Source organism: Trachinotus anak, unplaced genomic scaffold (assembly GCF_046630095.1).
Source record: "Trachinotus anak isolate AG129_WGS33_773 ecotype Australia unplaced genomic scaffold, CSIRO_AGI_Tana_v1 ptg000023l, whole genome shotgun sequence".
Lineage (NCBI taxonomy): Eukaryota > Metazoa > Chordata > Actinopteri > Carangiformes > Carangidae > Trachinotus > Trachinotus anak.
Genome location: NW_027273874.1, coordinates 151,587 through 173,701, shown reverse-complemented (window position 1 = coordinate 173,701; position 22,115 = coordinate 151,587). Strand labels below are relative to the sequence as shown.

The 22,115-nt window shown below is 39.7% G+C and overlaps 1 protein-coding gene across 1 annotated transcript in view; it reads left to right on the top strand.

Annotated features, from left to right (window-relative positions):
• Positions 1-22,115, top strand: part of LOC139606757 (glucosidase 2 subunit beta-like) — a 124,249-nt gene that overhangs the window by 6,470 nt on the left and 95,664 nt on the right. Inside the window, exons 6-8 of the mRNA XM_071459079.1 lie at positions 3,669-3,798; positions 10,452-10,518; positions 14,775-14,853. Coding sequence (XP_071315180.1) covers positions 3,669-3,798; positions 10,452-10,518; positions 14,775-14,853 — 276 coding nt within the window. The remainder of the gene's footprint in view (positions 1-3,668; positions 3,799-10,451; positions 10,519-14,774; positions 14,854-22,115) is intronic.

Sequence of the window (22,115 nt, the reverse complement as noted above, 5' to 3'; positions counted from 1 at the left end):
GAGAAAATGCCAGGGGCTCACTAAAGTCATTAGGATATATTATCTGGGGAAACAGTAAACTTCAGTTTGAATTCACAGTCACGCCGCTAGCTTGAGTAAAATGCTGCATCTGTAACATATTAGTTTATACATTAGGGTGAATATCGTGTCCTGTAGCCTGCATAATAGATGCCTGGCTGTAATCGAAGCCCATTTCAGTCAACCCATGTACCCATGTACTGGTGAACCCATGTACTATGAACTGTTGCACAAATTGATAAAGCTGCTTTCTGGATGCACTGCATCGTGGGTTGTTTGCCCTGAAATACCATTGTTTTGGAGTCTAATATTTGGTTTTCAGCACCTGTCATTGCAATGTCCCAGCCAGGGCACTTTGCTGCATGATGTTTTCCTCCTCTTTCTCCCCTGTCTTTTCATTGTGGTCAGTAAACAAATTACAGAAGACTGCCCCTAAAATTATCATAAAATGTACCAATGTGCTTTTACTTTGTAGCTATTGTGAGTAGATATTGTTTCAGTTATCCTCAATAGATTTAATTAATTTTTCACCTTGGCTACCTGCCAGTGAGTAACTGTTGTGTTATTACCTGGCTTGCTAGCTAACACACTTGATTGATAGGGACATTGAGGTTAATTTGCTTTTATATGTGTTGCGCTCCGAGAATTCTTGGTCTAAATGAGCAGCTTGTGCTTTATGATATTTTTGTGACCAAACATGTTCATGGCACCTGCTGCTATGGGCATCTGCTGTGCAGTTTTCAGCACCAACCTTAGCCTGCTGTGCAGTGAGTTTCTGCCCTGTCAACGTGATGCGTTCAATGTGATATGTTCAGGACTGTTGAAAAGCCTTTTCCCAGCTATTAGCTCACAGTATCACTGTGTTTTAATTGGTCAATTTGTTGCCATTTTAGCATAACAAACATATCGGTATATTATGATTGTATTCAGAATATAGTACAGCTCCTGTCCTAACAGTGCTAGTTTGTACTGTCATCTTTATCCAGTCAACATCATCATATTCATCTTCTGCCATAAGCTTTGCATTTAATATATATTCTTAAGTATTTCGGGTTTGGCTGTGCTTCATTTGCACCCACTTTAAATCAATAAGGAGTAAATGTTTATCTGCACAAGTAAACAAATACCTGCGTGATCAAGGCCATTTGGAATAAACATGTTCTTTTACAGAGCTTTAATAGAAGCAGAAACTGCTTCACAGTTTTTCCCCTACTCTGCATTTTCACATTCAGTTCAACAAGCACTAGGCCAAATTAGAAACTGGAGCCCTGGAGTTCGGTGCAAATTAAATTGGTAAATTTGGCAGCTGAGGATGTCTTTAGATGTTTGTAAGTTATATTTACTGCTTCAGCGGTCCCATTACTTAATGCATTATTGTGCTTTAGGAAATACAAGTTACCCTCCCACCAATGTTTGATGGTCAAGTCTGGCTCACGTACTGCGACTTGCAAGTTAATTTTCCCTTTTTAGTGTATTAGTAATAGAAAACTGAATTTTGTACAACCAGAGTATTGGCTAACATGTAGTTAAGGCCATTTTTAAAACAATATTCAGTTGGGATTGTGAGGGACTCACTGGCATGTGGAAAATGTTTCTGCTGCACATTTCACAGTTTTGACCTTCACAGGGACTGCCCTGAATCCTTGTGTTATTTTGTGCATTGATTATGTGAGAAATCATTTTATTTCAAGTACTTCGAAGCATTTTACAGCAGCATTTGTTAAAAAAAAAAAAAGTTGTTTAAAACATGTACTGCTTGTCCTGAAAGGTACAGTTGAAAAGATGCCACTTATTTGACAACAGACATTTTGACTAAAGGCCACATTTTGCCAGACACACACACACGCTCACAAATGTCTGATTTGCCAGCTGATAGTCTCTGAGTGTGTACCCTGCACCCTTCTTTTCTGTTCTGTTCTCTTTTTTTTTTTTTCCCATGTTTTTTTCTCTGCGGCGGCTGATTGGCAGATCGAGGCTGAAGTGTCACCCAGCTCTCCGAGCCCCGCCGCACATTGTGATCCTCTTCGCTCAGTGTGTCTCTGTTGATATGGCGGGGTTACTTCAGGGGCCTCGTCTCGGAAGCCTTACACAATGACTCAAAAGTGAACTCCTCCCATGGTCCTCGGGTTAGAGAAGAATCTGCTGTTAAAGAAACGGCACACTAGAAAACTTTTTAATCAAATTATACTTTACACAATGAATGCTGAGTGTGGCATGTCAGCACTGTGTGCCCTGGAACCAGCAGAGATGGGAACGCTGCTGTTAATTGAATACAAATTGGTATTCAATAAAATCCTCTTTGTGGAGGTTTGTGATTATCTTTCTTTTGATTGGCCCACTCTAAGTGTTTATTTTAAAGCAGGAAATGGGGTGCAGCATTTGCTAGTCCTCAGTCTTTTTTAAAGTGATTTTCTCTATTTAACATAGCTTTGTGTATTTTTTTTTGTCAGGATTTCAGAGGAATGTTTAGTGCTTTTTTAAATTTTTATTTTTGTCTAAACTGTACTACAGCTTTCCGGGAGGATGAATATATGACTAACCAGTTTTTTTATAGAGCTCAGATATTTTAATGTGGTTTGATGAAAAATTGTCTTTTTGTTTATGGAAACACAAATATGTGCCAGGAATTAATTCTGGTGGTTTTATAAAGTATTTAAACACTGTGGAGGAACTTTTTATATGTTCTGAGTGTTACTCAGAAGTAAATGTGTTCTTGTTCACTCAAAATGGAGCCCATAAATCACTGCAGCAAACTGAAGGTGGCTAAGCAAGCAGCGTGGCCTAGAAAGGTAGTCATCCCTATCCGAACCAAGCAGAATCCATCACTGCATTATGAGAGTCTCTGAGGAGAGATTGGAAGGCGGTATTGACACACACGCACGCACACACACACACACACGAACAAGGAGCTGCTGCTCTTTCATATTAATTGGTCCATTACAGAGAGTGATGATAGGTTATGCTTGGTTGTCAAAAGCTGTCATATTTGGTGTGACAGCAACACCTCCTGACGCAAGTGATTTAAATAGTCCATTGTGCAGAGCCGGGTGTTGTCGAACAAGTTTTTGTAAACACACGGGCTGGTTCTGGTTTGGAGGTAGATAGGTAGATATATTGATGCATAAAGAAAGATAGGCAAAGAGAGGGAGATAGGAAGAGAGGCAGGTTCAATCTTGGAAACCTGTCAGTGTCAATTCAGGCGCTGCTTTCTGTAAGTACTATGGGGGCTATAAGTCTGTTGTCTCTGTGCCAACGACTGTAGAGTCTACAGCCTTGCTATTGGCTCTCTGAGGCTGTACAGTCGTTTGAAGAAGATGCAAATGCTAATATATAAAAATATATATGTATATATATATATAGCTTCTTTCCTTTTTTGCTTTTAAACATTTTTATATAAAAATGTCCCAAACCAGAATTTAAAATTGTGCTTTCTGTTTAGATACTGTATGTGCCACAAATTAAGGATAGTATTAGGGAAGAAGTATGATTATATCACTTAGTTGCAGACCTACTGTAAACTAGAAGAGCATTGAAGTAGCCAACTATGACTCCAGCTGTGCTTGATAGGTCTGAAAGTGTCTGGCAGCTGGAATGTTTGCCATGTAATGCTGATTGTAGATGTTGTTTGTGTTTACATCGTCTCTGTGCAGGCGCAGCTCAGAGAGCTTCAGCAGGTAGCTGAGGACCTGCAGATCAAACTAGAGGAACACAGAAGGAAGAAGCACGAGGCCGAGCGACTCAAAGAGCAAACATCAAAGGCACTGGAAGGAGGTGACGGCGGTAAGTGTCCTCCAACCTTTACCCTGCCTTGATTTGGTTTGAGTCCATTCTGAGCAATTTGCTCAATCCACAGAATAGCTGCCAGTTTGCAGACATTAGGTGACTGTTACGGCTACCACAGGGCCGCTTCCATTTCATTTCAGCTCCGTACATTGAACAAAAGTAAATTGACCTCAGCGCCTCAGGCTTGGACGGTCAGGATGACATATGGTAGAGGATGACAAACAGCTGGAAGGGTTAAATACAGATACCTGTGCCATTGAAATAAATGGGCAGGGAGAGGAGTGCTGAGCAACAGCATATTGCAGTCCCACAGCTCTCCTTTTACGTTCCTCAAACCTTCAGAGAGAAGTTGCTTGTGACTCACAGGAAAATTCCCTTATCGCTCCGAGCACAAGCTGCCTCTGCATTTAAGTGACGCTCAGACTTGCATATATGAATGTACAGAAAGCTGGTGTGGCTGGATGGGAAATGGGCTCAATCAGTTTTAGCACTGAAGTCTATGAGGATTATAATCATTACATATGTGTCGGGAAAGCAGAGGATAGAGATTGTTGGATTTGAATGAGCTCAAGCTTTGATATTTTTATTAATATAAATATGAATATAAATATTTAAACATTCCTATTTGTAATAATCTATAAAGTACACACATATTTAACACACATGGGAAAATGATGCACAATCTTTGTTTTTGTATTTTCACAAGGGTAATTTCATCTGTCTCTTCTGATGACATTCTGCTGTTTGCTTGTCAACACATTTGTAATGGCAGTTTTCTTCTTTTCAAGTTTGGTTTTTTGTGTCCATCTCTGTAGTCTTGAAACGTTGGCAGTTGTCTTGGGTTAAACTTCCCCTCAATGAGAGGTTTTGATTGTAATAAAGGTCATTTGGCTTTGGCGCTTGCTCCAAACATGCATCCATCATTCTTCCAACTGTGCGAGCCGATCTTTGCTAGACTTCACTGGCCCCCCACGTTCCTGAGCCTGTCATCCTTTTCTTCCATTACTGCTCATCTTCACAGCGTAACAACCATCAATTTTCATTTCGGTTGTCGCGTTGGCATGTCTTGTCCATGTTGGCTATCCATCTAAGCTTTTATTATGCACTTCTAATGACAGTTAGTGTGTGTGTGTGTGTGAGTGTGTGTGTGTGTGTTGAAGTTTGAAGGGAAGTTTCAGAGACTTTAAGGCTACTTATCCAGCCTTTTTTTCCCTTCCTGCAGTCTATGACATTACATGTTGATTAATACTTGAATCTTAGTGAATAAGCACCATTAATCTGCCAACAGTATAACTCAGCAAACACTTTATGGCTCCCCAATGGGCCCGACTGTTATTTGGGGTGGCAAGCTGATAATGCTTTCATGCACATTTTGATTTCATTCCCTGGGTGAAAAAACTAAAACTAAAAAATAAAGCAGAGATTGTATAGGTGAAGTAATCAAGGCAGTATTTTTTCCAACTTCTATATTTGATGGAATTTTTAATGTGATCTAGCTAAGGCATAGCCCTGAGCTTGTTTTTTTTTTTTTTTTTCAGAAGATCGACCTCAGCAGTTTTGAATTTATTACCTTTTTTTAATTGCTTTTTTTCAGATAAAGTGCTGGGCAACAATTTGGGATCACTTACAGTAGCATTTAAAATGATGTAGTTTCTTACCAACATCATTTCATAACATTGCATTTCACATTTACTTCCCATGCATTAAAATCACACCCATACTCAAAGCAACCTGCATCCCTGAAATCAGGTTTAATTTTCATCTCTTAAACATTTCTTGAATCTCCACAATGCTCGTCAAAACTCGCAAAAATCTGACTTATCTTCCCTTAGACCTCTTTTCACCCCGGACTAATACATGTGCATGTTGTATATATGTCTCCTACATTTTGGTTGCAAAGCACATTATTTTATATAAGATGAACCTATAAAAGTTTCCTTAACAGACAGCTTAACTCCAGAGGACCCATGAGGACAAACACTGAGTTACCTTAATTAAATATAGGAACAGCACGACAAAAAAAACACACAGTTGTTCATGTCTTTCCCTTTATGACATGTCAATAGCCACAGTGTCAAAATAGGAATGAAAGGCCAGAAGAACAAGCAGCTGAGCCTGCAAAGAAGAACTTTCCCTTTACTGCGGCTGTCACTCAAACATGTCTCCAGGGGTTTGTGCACAGTTATTGAGAAGTTTTAAAGGGCCAGGTTATTTGTACCCTCAAAAAAAAAAGAGCTCTTGTGGCACAATGTGTGTGTGTCACAGTGGGGAAAATATTGCAGGACTTGGAGAATTGAGATATAGCCTGTCCTTCCATTAGCCAAGCGGTGCACTTGGTATTCATGGTTTTGTACATTTTGTTAAGCATGCTGGGAAATCAGGAGTAAATCCTCATTGAATAACAAAGACTTTGCTGTTCCCGTCTAGTCAGAGAAGACACTGATCATGTGTGCTTGTTTTTGAAAAATATCCTATTAATGCCATCCTTGATGAGCTTCGGGTTCACATAGAGGTTTCTCCCTTTCCTAACGATGTTTATTTGATATGATCTCTTCATATAAAGTCATACTGTGTTTTACGTCTGGCACTGTCTTTAATGGTTCGCCCTGATATGCAAAGCTACGCAGTCTCGGAGTTCACCCACAGTTTGAGGGGATTTCCTCAAGTTCATCGCTAATCCACTGGTTGACCTGATTTCTCCAGCAGACCGTCTTGCAAACCATCTCCCTGCTCCTCATGTTTTCCAAAGGTACATGAGTGCACTGATAGACAGCCTATAGGATGAATGGAGTGTAAGGAGAGGACAAGATGCCTCAGCCGTCAAACCAGCTTAGTTTGTTGTCAAGGCTAAGATTGCATAAATAGTTTTCATTTTTCTTAGCTCTTTTAAGTATACATTTTTGTATAACCAGAATATGGCTTAAGCCAACTCCATCATTATACAGTTATGTCTGTATGGTTATGGTCTATATGATTCATGGTTTGTCAACTCAGATTTGAAAGTCATGCAATTTCTGCTCTTATTGCATCCATTTTTGGACATAATTATATTATATTAGGGCTGCAACTAATCTGTTGATTAATTTCTTCTTGATGGTTTGCTCCATATTGTGTCAGTGTTTTATCATGTCTGATATCTTAATGTGATGTCTACAAATTGCTTTTTTTTTTTTTAGCAGCCAATGGTCTGAAATCCAGATATATTTAGATTGTCATTATATATGACAAACTGAAAGGGATCAAATCCTCACATTTGAGAACTAGTTATTATTGAGGTTTCATTTATGTTTGCTAGAAAAATAACGATTTATTAGTTAACTTTTTTGATTGAGTAACTGATTAATCCACTATTGAATGAACAGTAAAGTGTTCTTTCCAACAACCCCAACAACCACTCCTTGTTTGATATGTGTTATGAAGAATCCATAAAACCACTTTGTTGTGAACCACTAGTCAGACAGTGTTATTAGACTGACCTAAAATTTTGGACTCATAAATAAGAAAACCACATGAATTTAATATAAGGGGGTGTGGAACTTGGAGTTAATTATCACACAATAACAAAAGCTTCTGTGTTCCCCTGCCACGCCTCAGCCTAAACAAGATCATTATTGTTTGTAAGGAAGATGATTACTGTTTTTAACACATTAAAGGAGTCTTTTGATTTGATAAGCTGTCAAAAGAATTATGGAAAAATAAGACCTGTTGATGCAGAGACCCCAGTTACACCTGCCATTTACATGTGATCTTAATAGTTATCTTGAAAATGAAGCCTTGATTTTTTTCCTGCATTGGGATCATTGTGATGTGCATATTATGTCCTGGTGAGTGTCAGTGAGTGTTGTAGTTGACTTTAGCACCGGAGCCAACTTCTTTCATACCATACACAAGGCCAGTTACTCTAAAAAGGATAAAATTGAAATTAACACCAATGCAGTTAGTTTTAGCATCTGTGGGAAATATATTTCATCATCGAGGATGTCTTTGTATATTTCTGTGTAGCCCTACATGTGCCGGATTTCGCATAAGGCTGTATGGATATTAAAGAACAAGTAATATGCAGTGAAAAAGCACAGTATTTGTCTTCCAGACTGCCTCAGAGGATTTCAATAGAAATTCCCCAGAGGATAATCTGGATGCAGCAGATCCTGTGCCAAACATTTTATGTTCCTGCAGCCTTGATATACTCGTATTTCTCCCTATGATAATCGATGATCAGGGACCATCTCCTCTGCTCAAAAATTGATATTTTAATATTTTTCTATAAAATTCAACACAAAGATGGGCACACATATTGGTGCACAACAATACTTATTTTTCTTACTGTCTAACATGTACATTGATTTCTCTTTCTTTTAATACATTATGAAAATGAGCTTTTAGTGCCTTAAAACCTAAGACAGTTGATCCATCTTACATAACCTTTTATTTTTTGAATATTTTTTTCCGTATTTCAAGACTTGATTAGAGAACAGATAGAAGAGACAAAGGTCTACAAAGGTCCCTGGCCACAGTCAGACTGGGGACATTTTGATTTATGGTCAGTGCCTAAACCCTTAAGGCACGTTAAAAGTCAACTGCTAAACATGTTTGAGTTCATGAACTGTGTTTTCTATAAAACCCCAAAACAAGCAGACCAGTAGGATTAAAAAGAAGGAACTGCAAACATGAAAAGCTTCTGTCATATCAGCTGTAGGTTGTTTAAAATGACCTGAAAAATTAGTAGAGACCTTGAAAATAAAGCATTTGGTTCAGTCACCGAAGGAAATTTAATTTAGTAAGTCAGAGATTGAAAGCACCATTTAGGTTAAAACATTCATTTACAGGTTCTGTCTTTGTATTTACAGTGTCTCCTCCTCTCACTAAAATAAAGGTTCAATACAACACCTGTAGCCCTTTGATCAATTTCCATCTCAAGGTTTTTTTTTTTTCTAACAGAATGAGGTAATTTCCTGCCTGGAAATATTGCTTACAGTGTATAAAAGAATACAAATTGTGTGTTATGTTAGCCTTGGAGTGCAAAGGCTGCAATAACAAAGAAAGCTTTATGTGGATAACATGGTCTGCAGCCCAGGCAAAGATCTGCAGTCTCCTGCTGATATGTTCCATTTTCTCTGTTCTCTTTGTGCCCGTCTTTATTTTACGAGTGTGCTGTGCTATCGCCAGGGCAACATGGGCGGATGAGTGATGGTGTCCATTAGTAAACATAGCCCCCTATATGTGCCATTGGCCTAAAGAGCCGATGTCTAGAACCTCCTTTTCTCCCTTTTCTTCACCCTCTTACCTCACTTATTTTCCACATTCTTCCCCACTCTTTCTCTTACCTTTTACCACATTGCAGCCCCCCCCCCCACCCTCCTCCCCATCTTTGTCATTCTCTGCCTTCCTCTCCTCCCCTCTCCATCTATCCTCCTTATGGTTGTTTTTCATAGCTACAGCTCTGCAGTGGAGGGAGGGATGAGACCATTTCTCTTCCTCCTTCGTGCACTCATTTTTTTTTTTTTTGAGAGAGACACAGCGACTAGAGGATGGGTTGAGAATGTCAAGCATTAGGTTGGGAATAGAGTGCTGTTCAAACAAAAGAATAGGCCACTAATATGACAGATGCTGTGTGTATTGCAGAAGAATATTAGCAAATCTTGTTTTTTCCCCTTGGCTGAGTAGAGTCAACAACGGGGGTGAGGACTCTGGCTTCTCTATAGACATTTACTGCTTCCAGTCATGTTGTGGGTGATGAGATGTGGTGTATAATCTTGCATCTTTTAAACTTAAATCCAGAAAAACAGCATGACTTTATAAATATGGATTTAAGGTTCATTTTGGCGAGGCTGAGCTCATGAAGTGGGGTTTAGTTCACCCCTTTTTACACCCCCACTGCACACACTCCACACAGACTCTCTACTGTACATTGGAGGGGGGGGGGTGCTAATTTCACAATTAGCTTTTCTGTAATTAGTACGGAAAGGTAATTGCGGCGGATGTGCAATTAGCATTATGTAAAGTGCTTTTCCCCAGACTTAGGGGCCAATCAGTTTGCCCCTTTACATTCTCCGTTCTGCTGATGATGTGGGAGATGCTTAGTGTCGAACATAAGAGAACTTCCTCTCCCTCCCACTCCAATGAATGCGATTCACAAAATGAATCAGTTGGGGTCACATGCTCACTGGAAAAGGGGGTTGAGGAAGTTTTTGCGTCTCCTTTTCATCTGCACTGCGAATATGAATGGAGAAGAGGGAAATCACTGTCATACCAGCCGTTCCAGCACAAAGCCTCCTGATTGCATTCTGGACTCTGACATGCTTTTTTTTTCCTACAGGGAAACCAAATGTTCTTGCACAGCGTGACTGACTCATTGCCTGATTGCCCAAGAACCTCCATCCTCTCCCCCCGTTCCCCATATTTTAAATCCAACTCCAGCTCTGTTCTTTTCTCATATCCCTGCCTCTCAGTTTGCATTCAGATGGATTAGTGTTTATTGCGTTGATTGGTGATTAAAAGAGAACATCCTACATAATTTTGTAATAAAAAATATTGCCTCTTTGTTATCACAGCTCATTGTGCTCATAACATGAACTGATAGAATATTGTCTCTTTAAACTATCAGGTATTTTTGCATTAACCCAGAAATGATTTTTTTTTTTTTTTTTTAGGTATCAGACATCAGAACAGCACAGTAACCAGCATTTTCCAGTTATTGGACAGCAATAAAGATGGCAGGTAAATAACATGCTGACCATTTCATTGTTCACGATTGACCCAGTTTTCATGTTGTGTTTTTTCCTGTGCTAAACCATTTTTAATGACTTTACAAACTATGACACTCTGATGTGTCATTCTTAAAGTGTTAGTAAAAATAGAAATATGCTGTAATAATAGTTTGGCTAGATTTGAATAAAACAGTGCTGGCAATGGTTTTTAGATGATAGGGATACACTGAGTTTTTTTTTGTTTTGTTTTTTTTTTGAAGGCCACCACTGATATTTTTATACTGAAACAGTTTCTCCCCTGGGATTTTACTCTTGCCAGGGTGGAAATGCTTCTGTCACAGTATTTAGATTGCTATGAAATCCGATGCTAAAGAAAATTTTAAAGCGTATTTGCTCTCAGTTTGGGCTTTCCTCCTCCTTCTTTGCAGTTTTAAAAATGTAGCACAGTGGGCAGGAGGACTGGGGAGTGTGAAAAGAGCAACAAGGTTGAAGGTTTCAAATCTAGCTTTACCTTGTTTCTACCAAACCAGATCCACTGAGCATTGTGAGTCTCCAGCTGTACTACTGGATGCTAAAATGAGCAAGCTTTAGTGAGGTGTATGTAGCACAGACACTTTTTGTGCTCGAATGTTGACATTATGACTGACAATGCCATTTCAAATCTTATTTTAAGAACAAACTACAAAATACAAGTTAACTCAGAAAGTAGGACCTCAGAGTCTCTAAGATTTCTGGTAAGTTTAGGTGTTTTTTTAAATACTTATTAATTAATAGCAGCAAATTACATAAAATGGGTTAATAACTGGAAAACAACCGTGCTATAGAGCAGGTATTCAGTTTTACAGACCACACTGTGCATGAAAACAAGGACAGCTTTATGCAGCACCTTAAGGAATCACTGTACTGTCTGCCAGTGTGGATGAGGGGTGATTTAGGGAATATTACCATGTCAGATGGAGCCACAAATTCACAGAACTCATGTTCACTGACTTCGTAATTCGCAAAGTCTTCAAGAGAAAACCTGCTAATGGAGCAAAAACAACATAAAAGATGAATAAGATAAAGAAGGTCCACAACACTGGGTTAAAATGGTAACTCATATTTTTGCTTTTACATTTATTCTGCGCTATAAGATAAATGGGTTTTTCATGAGTACCCAATTCACATCAATATGTGTATGTACAACAGTCATTAGTTCCACCTTAACTTCTGATGCAGCGAAGTCTCATCAGTCTGACTTGAGTGCACACATCTCTTTCCCTGAAACTCCAAGCACCTATTTGTTCTTGTTCGGCAAACTTCAAAAAGTAATTCATTGCTTTATTTGTATTGTTTAATCTTCATGTCCCGACAGACCCACTTGTCGCTCCCCCACTCCCCAACCTCCCAGCTTCCCCTCAGCCACCCAAAGTTCCATAACTTGCTGTCGTGAGCAGCGTTTAACCACTGCCAGCTTTAAAGGGAACGGCATCCATTTTGCTCTCCAGCAAGATGCGTAAATTTGCTGTTGACTTGCAGAAATACAGAGCGTGCGATACCCAATAAGCCTGTCCCCCTTCACGTCCCCCCTTTTTCTCCACTGCTTCCCCACCCACCCGTTCCTCACCTTCCCACACCATGCCAGGAAAAAAAAAAAAAAAAAAATCAATACTGCTTAAGCTAACTGGGCAAGTTCTCCCGGAAACGAAGTGGGGCTGGGCATAGTAAACTGAAAGCGCTATAAAACATATGGCTGCATCGAGAATGAAGTGCTTGTGCAGCGATTTTCCGGGGAGCGCTATGTGCCCACTTATGCACTCCTGCGCCTGGATGTGTACCATTATTCAGCCCTTCTGCCCCCCCAATCCCTTCCCCTTCCCTGCCCAGCCCAGCCCTGCCTCCATCCATCCACTGTATCCCCTCCATCCCAGGTGGTGTCTCTCCACGGGCTGCGCTTAAACAAACACATTACTAAGCTGAAATATCTGCAAGTGCCGCTTATTTCTATACAGCCATTGTTTCAGTCTGTCAGTCAATGGGATTCGGTGAGCTGGCGATCTCGAGGCAGGACATGTATTGATGCCCTTTTGAATAAAGCAGGAGGTGGAGGCTTTGTATATGTATGCTACATCACCATTTTTTCCTGTAAGGCTCTGCAGCTCACACACCCAAGTGTCGAGCTTGATTTAGCTGCTGTTATGATAAATGCAAAGTCGAAAGTCACCAGTATACCTGCTGCTCACACACTGCCAGGCAATTTGCTGACTTTGAACCGGATTAGCATGCACATTGCACACTCTTTATCTTGTAGAAAAAAAAGCTCCTGGCTTTGTCCCTAATGACACTTAGCAAAACACTACCCCGTCCTTAATCCACGCAATTGGAATTGCTAATTATCTTTAATGCAGATTCACAGATAATTGTTCTCTCATTTATACTGTGAACTAATCTCATTTTTGTGTCCATTTAGCCACCAATAATTGCTTCATGGAAAAAAAAAATGGCAACAGTTTTTTCAGGAAGTTTTGAATCCTCTCTGTAAAACACAAAACAATGTCAAAAGCTGCATAATTGTATTTCAACTCTGCAGAAATGTTGTTGCTGCGATTTGTGAGTTAGTGGGTTCATTTTCTTGGAAAGATTCAGTCTGAAAGTTTCTTCCTATCGGTTTGTACTACGGGAAAAAAAAAAAACTTCTCCCTCACACATTGGTCATTAAGGTAGCTTGTGGACTTTCTCGCCATTATTTCATCCTCAACCTTCCCTAGCACCACACACAAGTGCAGCCCACTGTGCCAGCTGGCAGGAAGTTGGCAGCCCAGTGCAGGATTAACTGGTACCAGTATGCTGGCCTATAAATAGAGTCTACCAACTGCTTCAGGAAATGAACCATGATGGAGCCTCCCAAAGGCCCATGAACAGGTTGTGCTTTTTATCCCCTCCCCTCTGTCCAGATTTATCAGTGTATGTGAGTTCCCTAATGTTTATCACTGTCTCTGTCAGTGAAACCTACTGTAGGTGTGCATTGCAAAGCACCTGCTCTCATGATGCCATGGTGTATTTGTGTATAAATGCCCTCTGTGATTGAGGCCAAAGCCACTTTGCACAAGTTTTTCAGTGCTGCTGCTCTGTGCTGCCATTGTTTTTCTCCCGCGCTTACCCCAAGCATTGATCCTCTTTCGTGGAACAAGCTATTCGCTTTGTATGTTTGCCTGCACTTCCACTTTTGATGGACTCCCGGGATTGATCTTGGCTATGCAGTCATTATTTCAGCTCTGTAGTGTTAGTTTAGGTGGAACCTCCGGAAGAAAGACACCAGCGGGGAAGGATGGCTGAAGAAAAGCTTTAAGTGTTCAAGGATAAGAGGTGGTGTGTGTGATTTTGATTGTGCTGTGTGTAGCGTTGTGTTGTGTGGCAGTCAGAATAAGATAGGCTAAAAGGACAGAAGCCTCTTTTACACAGCCTGTTCAAGGCGGGAATGTTGAGCCTGTATTCCATCTCCTCGTCGTTCATTGGAAAAGATATGAACATGGAATGGGGGACATTGTTGTTCCGCCTTTATGCCAGATTGACACTGCTGTGTTACACGTCATGCCTCAGATTCCAGGACACCGACATTAAATCACACACAATATGTCGGCATTGTTTGGTTTAGTGTAAACAAGAAAAGGCGCCATAACAAGAGGTCTTCATAACAGCAAAAGCTGGATATTGGTATAAAAGGGGTTAGAGAATCTGAGTCAGTGCAGTGGTGAATAAACCCAATCTCAAGAATGAGCTAACCCCAAAAGTGTTCAACTTACCCTCATATCAGGTGAAATACCAGTAATGTTTGTTTGCATAGAAAAACAGACAGGTTCATTGATAAATGAGATGATGCCAAACAGCTTGTGCCCCAAAATCTAAGTTTTGTGAAGCCAGATCATGCTTTGGTTTTTCAAACTCCAAAAATGTAAGTCCCTCAACAGCAAGTGAGCTTGAAAGGTCTTGTGAGCCCTCAGGTGCTCTGAAGTACATACATACCACAGTTTCTTGTGCTAAGGCCTCAATGTGTATATGTTATATTTGAAGACAACAAAGGGAAAAAAAACCTGAAATGACTGAATAATACATTTCACCTTATCTAATGACGTCAATAATAAATCATGTGAATCATAGTGTGAAAATCATTTGGATGTAGGAGGAAGAAAAAACAAACCTGACAAACCACCAAATTACTAAGACTAACTCACACTATTGTCATCTGCATCTGTTTTTTTTTTTTTGTGTTCTTTTCCAACGCAACAGTTTAACAGTGGATGAACTCCAGGCTAAAGTGGCACTCATCCATGATGAGGAGCGCGTTCTCTCTGAGGATGAAGCCGTGGTAAGTTGTCTTTTATTCATACGCTTTCTACGGCAGCGCTGGCAGGTGTAGTGAAAGGGTAGTGAGGATTCCTAACAACGTGGTGACAAATTTTGGGACCTGTGTTCTATCCCAGATTATAGAAACGACTGTGACCTAAATTAACACCTCTTTGATGCCGTCATTAGATCAGTTAAATGCAAATGCTCTCACAGTGAAGTGCTTTATACTGAGTGATATGATTAATGTTGTGACAAAATAGAATAGCTCCCATGCAGTTCTCCTGAAATGTGTCCCCTTAATGTTTTCCCCTAAGGTAAAGCTGCTATTTTTTTATATATTTCTCTCACGCCAATTATTCCCATTGAAAGACTTAAAGCAACCTCCATTAGTCCATCTCTTGATCCTTTTACAGCTACCTGTGTGTGACACTCAGCCCCAAGCTCATTCATTCTTACAAAAGACATGAATTTTAAAATTAAAACGGGTCCCAAATATACTGTTTCATTTTTAAAGTGGTTAAGTAATTTTCCAAATCACCTTGGCACTGTAGTTAAAGGCAGATGTCAGATGTCAAACAAACAGGGGTAAGAAGCACTTATATTGGGGACTATTTTCAGCTGTGGATTAATACATATTTGGTGCACTAGTGAGTATTTAAAGCATCCAGGTGTAACTCAAAATCACAAGCTGCCTATTGCGTGTTGCCACCATGATCCATGCATACACCATATACTTCTGCGCATAATGTAAATACTTCATAGAATCTACGTAATATTAGCTGCATAGTTGAATTTTGCATTTTTGTTCTTTTCAAGCTGATATACTACGCCTACATCCACCTTGCCTGCTCTGTTTTTTGCAATTTTGCATCTTTCTTGGATTGAGTGTCTATCTGCCTGGGTTTGCTGTTTTCTCCACTCATACAACAGGGTCCCTTCCATTTTCATTTGAATTCTGAACAGGACGAGCACAGTTTCCCAACAGTGATTTACCCTCAAGCTGCAATGTGTGAGAACGTGGCTGTCTGTTCCACTTTAGACTTGTTGAGCCTCCCTCTAACCAGGCAGCAGATATCAAAATCACTGGCTGTAAACAAAATGGCTAGAGCTCAATTTTTCTCTTCTCTCTCTCGCTCTCTCTCTCTCTGTTTCTTTTTCTACTATAAACGGCAATTCTTATTCGCAATCATACACACTCACACCAAAAAAAACAAAACAAAAAAAAACAGCTGCTGGGTTCTCCTACTGCAGGTCATGAAAAGTTCAGAGATGTTCAAATTAAGTTTGCTGTATTTATGGGTGGAGGAGAGTAGAAATGTCCTCCACTCTTTTAGGGGTGACAGTGTGAGTTTTTTGCATTGACTCCCAAATTTCAGCTCCTGTAAAACGTCCAACTTGAGAAAATGTTTGGAGGTTGTGCTGCTGGTTGGTATAAAACAGAAAACACCCAAGCAGCACCGAAGCTGTAACCAACATGAAAGGGAAGAGAAAAATCAGCGCTCATTTGTTATTTCTGCTGTCGAACGGGGAGGCATTCCTAATGAATTCAACTGCATCTGAAGAGGATGAATCAGTATGAATATGCATGAATATGAAAATTTGTACTTAACTGCAACCACAACAAACGGTGATCAAGCTGGGCAAATTAAACAGGGTGCCATTGACAGTAGTTAACAGGCAATTTACATTAGAACTGACAAGCGGCCCCATGTTAGCACCTTAATCAAGGTCCAAGGGCAGCAACAGTTGTACCATATAATTCTGTGTATTGGGAGGGATTTGGATAAGTCATTTTGCTTTCTAACAGTCTATTAATTCTTTGTTATCACCTCCTAAGCATTTCTATCATGCAAATATATTATCTGGCAACTTCATCATTGCATTTATGTTGCTGTAAAGCCAGTACATGCCCTAAATATGTATAGATCCTTTCAGGTTGATGAATAAATACCACAGTTGTTGAAAGTGCTTTATAACACTGGGTCTTCATGCTGTTTTCTTTTGTATATATGTGGACATGAAAGGAAAAGAGTTATTTTCTCATCTGTGGTCAGTTGTAATATCCAAAGACCTTGATTACTTTTACTCTGTCCCATGAAAAGAACCATATATATATATATGTATATGTGTATATATGTATATATATGTATGTATGTATGTATGTGTGTATGTGTGTGTGTGTGTGTGTGTATATATATATATATATATTTTTTTTTTTTTGCACGCTTATTCAATATTTGTCATTTTCACACCTTTTTTATTAGATTCCCCTTCTTTTTCCTTTCTCTTAAGAAGCTTTGGCCTCCACAGAAAATTCAGTTTCCACTTCAGCGGCCCAGATAATTCAAGAACAGAGAGGATTTTCAGGAGAACAATTTGATGATCAAAGGAGGCACTCCACTCGGGAGGGAAAAGGGATATTCTGAAGTGGAGCTAACTCAGTATTCTATCATTATGTTATAGCCCTCCATTCCTGTAGAAACTGCTGTTAATGTAGAGTCAAGTTCACTCACATTTAGAAGGTAATCATAGGCGTCCAAGAAGAATGTCGTCACTGTCAAAAAAATAGCACCATGCTCGTCGAGCTGTCTCCTTTTTCAGTACGTTAATCGCAGCATTGACCTGAACACATATCATTTCAATACCCAAAGTGAAACATTTGCACTAAATCAGCATCCTGCAATGAACGGACTGTCCTCCCTTTTGGCATTAACCATAGGAAAATACATTCTCAGAAGCACCGATGTGTGACCAAGCTCAGGCTGTAGCTATGAACAGAGGAAATTGCCTTTTCTCAAGAAATATGCATTAGTGCAGAGGTGAATTTCACTTATCCATCTACTATCCACCCGCCTCCCCTCAAAGCCCCTTACTCAGTCTACCAGAAACGGAGTGACTGAGCATAGAATATGTTTTTCTATTTCTTTTCAACAACAGAATGCAAGAAATCCCCTGATTAAAAAAAGGCCACCTCTGGTGTTCAAGCACCTCTTGGCGTTGATAAGAAGAGAGCAAAGTTGGAGGAATTCCATTTTTGAAAAGTGTGTGGATGAAAAACATTGCTGTCGAGCTGTCTCCTTTTTCAGTACGTTAAACGCAGCATTGACCTGAACACATATCATTTCAATACCCAAACCGAAACATTTGCATTTAATCAGCATCCTGCAAAGAGCTGTCTGTCCTCTCTCTTGGCATTAGCCATAGGACAGTACATTCTCAGAGGCACTGATGTGTGACCAAACTTGGACTGTCGCTATGAACAGAGCTGCAGGAAATTGCCTTCTCTCAAGAAATAGGCATTTCTGCAGAGGTGAATTTCACTTATCCATCTACAACCCACCCATCTTCCTTCAAAGCCCCTTACTCAGTCTACCAGAAACGGAGAGAGACTGAGCATAGGATATGTTTTTCTTCTTCTTTTCAATAACAGAATGCAAAAAAGAATGAAAGAACGAAGATTGCGAGAAAATCCCTTAATTAAACAAAGGCCGCCATTGCTGTTCAAGCACATCTTGGTGTCAATAAGAAGAGCGCAAAGTGGGGGAATTTTCACTTTTTTTAAAGTGTGAAGATGAAAAATATTCCTGTAGGTGCATGAAAGGTTGGGAATTCCCAATAACAGCTTGCTAGCGGGTATGGAAATCTTGCTTGTTTCACAGTTTAATAATATTGGCTATACCCTAGGGGTTCCTATATACAGTAGAAGAGCTGACATTAGTTGGTAACAAGGCAGAAATAAAGACAGTGTAGCTACTCTAGTGTAGTTGGGAGGTAGTGGTGCATGGACAAAGGGAAAAATAGAACCTTAAGGATCTCATTATAATGAACTCTTTAGCATCCTATAACTGTCTTCAGGAAATCCTGTAATGTCACACCACCGGTAGATTCCTGTATCAAGCTAAATATTATTTTTCATAGTTTGATTGAAAACCCCATTTTACAGGTTAAGTTTATCATTGAGTACTACCTATATGTAGTAGCTGTTCTGGAGCTGTTGACCATATTGCATGATCTTCATCTGTAGAAGTTCTGCCCAGTTGTCATGGAATTGAAGAGGTTTAAAATTTCAATTGTTTTAGTTTAGAGATCGAGATTTTTTGTCACCTGCTGTCTCTAAAGTCAGTAATGAGTTTTTGATACTCAATATTGTTTACTAATTTGTCCCAAAAAGGAATGTTGTTAATACAGATAGAATACAGTCATTAGTGCTGAAGCATTTGGTTGATTTTATTGTGATTTGACAAAATGTTACAACAACAATTTTGAGAATTGAATAAGAATTTTATGTCTTTTACCGAGCAAAAACACGAAACATTGACAGGTTTGGACTTCCCTAATGTGAGGATTTGCTCTCTCTGTGTTTTATGTCTCTGTAAGTTCAATACCTTTGAGCTTTGGTTGCTGGGAGGACTAAACAAGTAATTTAAAGATTTTCTGACATTTTGTAGTAAAATAAAAAAAAATAAAATAAAAAAAAATAGGATAAGCTGATAATGAAAATTTATCATGAGCTGCAACTCTGTACAAAGTTATGTCCAAATACTTATTTCCCATTTGTCACATCCAAACTTCTTTTTTTTTTTTTTTTACATTAAAGGAACTCCAGAAAAATTTAACATTTTATATGTACGACTAATTAGAAAAAGATGAATCACTAAAATAGTTTGCAGTTGTATTTATCAAACGGGTATAAACCCTTTCTTATGCCACTTATCCATTTCTGACATTTTCTATCATGGTGACAGATTGAGACCATCCTATAGAGCCTAAAAGCACCTTTTACAGCAAGGCGTGACAAGACTTCATCTTTCTATCTTTTCAACTTCACTGAGCTCTCTTGATGTTCACAACATCCACCGATACACAAAAAACAAACACCCGGTGCCCGGTGCTGCCCTTCCACCCATAGTCACTACTGACTAAGGTCACCTACTCGGCTGGGCTCTTCACACCATCTGTTTGAGCTGGTCGACATTTGGCCCTAGCCAACGCTGAAATCTCACTACAGAGGGGGCCGTGGCATATTTGCATTCTGTTTTTGAATGTATGTCAAGAGGTTGGATTTCAGCTATTTTTCATCTCAAAGCCGAGAAATAAGATGTTGACTGAGTGTGCAAGATATTAGTGAAAAAGGACATGGAGCAGTACATATTGAATCAGTGTGTCGGCTTTTAAAATGTTGTGTTATATACAGTATAATGGCTTTTCACTTTTTATACAGTGCTGCATTACGTCCAGATATCACACTGACTGTAATTGTTGCGCATTTAAACAACTCAAAAGACGGCAAGGTTATAGTTCGAATCGCTGCCACGTCAATAGGAAGGCAGGCATTTCATGTACGTCCTTGTCTGATGATGTCTCACCAGCCTCCAGAAGGGGGCAGCAGGCCTCTAAGTTGAATGCCAGCTAATGGAAAAAGGGAAAGTCACATTCACAGGTCATTTAATCTCTTTGTTTTGTCATGGGCTGGGCCTCTGGTGCTGTTTTCCTGCCTCGCTCTCTCAAAAAAAGAGCGAGATCCCTCCTGCTCAGAAATGAACAGTTCTCATCTGCTGCCAAGAATTTCCTTTTTCATGCATTTGTAGGGAGATTTCGTAAGCTTTCAGTTATTCTAGGATTTAATGTGTGTGTTCTGAGGAGATTTTGGAGGTCTGTGTGTTACTATAAGAGCAGTTTAAAAAAAAAAAACTGTATTTAACTTTCTGAAATGTCTTACTTTGGAACAATGTCACAGAGTAACCTAGAAGTTTAATATCTTCAGACCTAAGCTGTACTTAGGATTCCAGTCTTACTTAACTGACTGTATGGATGTAGGCCATGATGTTTCTTTATAGCTTATGCACAGGCTTGCCATTCCACGCTATGTTTGCTTGTGGATTACACAGTAGTTAAGGTGAACCATACGCAGCTTACACCTCACTAACTTAGATGGTGGAATGAGTTATGAGCAGGCGAGTAGAATCGTGGTAGTAAACACTACCAGCCGTGTAGAGGTTTTGCATATCTGTTTCTGTATTTCCAATGAGATTATACTCTTGTGTTAAAAGCCTGCTGGGTATATGAGGCTCGCTGGGCTGCTGGAAAAAAGGGGCTTGCCTGTGCCCCCCCCCCCCCCCCCCCCAGTACCATTCATCACCTCCCATCACACGCGTCATGTTTTTGCTTCCCAGCTGGAGTGCTTTCAAGTTATATAATGCAAAATGACAGGCTGAAACCAGAGGTGGAGTGATATGCGGTTTGTAGAGCCGAGCTACAGAAAACTGACCTGCTAAAAAATGCGGTAATGTGTCATGTTCTTTTGAGATAAGAGGACGTTGAGGGGAGGTGGAGGAAGAGGAGGAGGGGCACAACGGATGATTTGGGTGGTAACTGTGAAAGACTTTTTTATTTGTTTCAGGCTGCACACCTGACACTCCTCGATCTCTCTGCCTTGCCCTCTCCCTCTGCACCTCTGATATTCTCCGCACTCGTCTTTTGTTATGTAACTGTCGAGATTGGATGCGCTCGAGGTCGTGCGGGTGGCACAGGTAATGGAACCAGTGGGAGGTCAAAGGCAAGACAGGGAAGGAGCAAAGTAAAGAGGCATCATTTTGTGCTGCTCCAACAAGTCCTGACAGAGGTGTCTTATATCAAGAGCCGTCCTATTGATCTGTTGGTATGGCTTTCTGCTTATATACAGTATATACAGTATTTTTCTTTACTTACTTTTTATTTATAGAGAGTTTGACAATAAAAATAATTTATAAATATGAAAAATAAAGGAAACAAAAAAAGATGTGCTGTGTATAAAAAAAAAAAAAAACAACCCATTGTCAGACTTGATAAAGTTGACTCACACAGCTGTGTTTGTATCGCTTTGACTCCATCGCTGAAAATTCTGTCTTACAAGCTGTACTGACAAAAAAGCCTTAAAGCAAGCTTAGGGCAATCATTTGTATTCTTATCAGCTTTAACCACTTGACAAATACTATTGATGTTGCACCGCTGTAACTGCAGCTCCTGAGAACATGGTACACGCTACACAATGGGACGATCTATGCAAGTGCTTCCCAAGTGAATCCATTGATCAGTGATCTTGTACTGTATCAGAGGAACAGAAAGCATGTTATAGCAGTGGAAGCTGTCTCTGAATATCCCCGTAATATTTCAGGAACATTTTAGAGGGATTATTCTTATGTCAGAAAGTGTCAAGATTGTAGGGAAATAGGATGGAGAACCCAAATGCAGACCACAAAACCAGTAGGTGCAGATCAGAAATTTATTAACAAAGAAAAACAC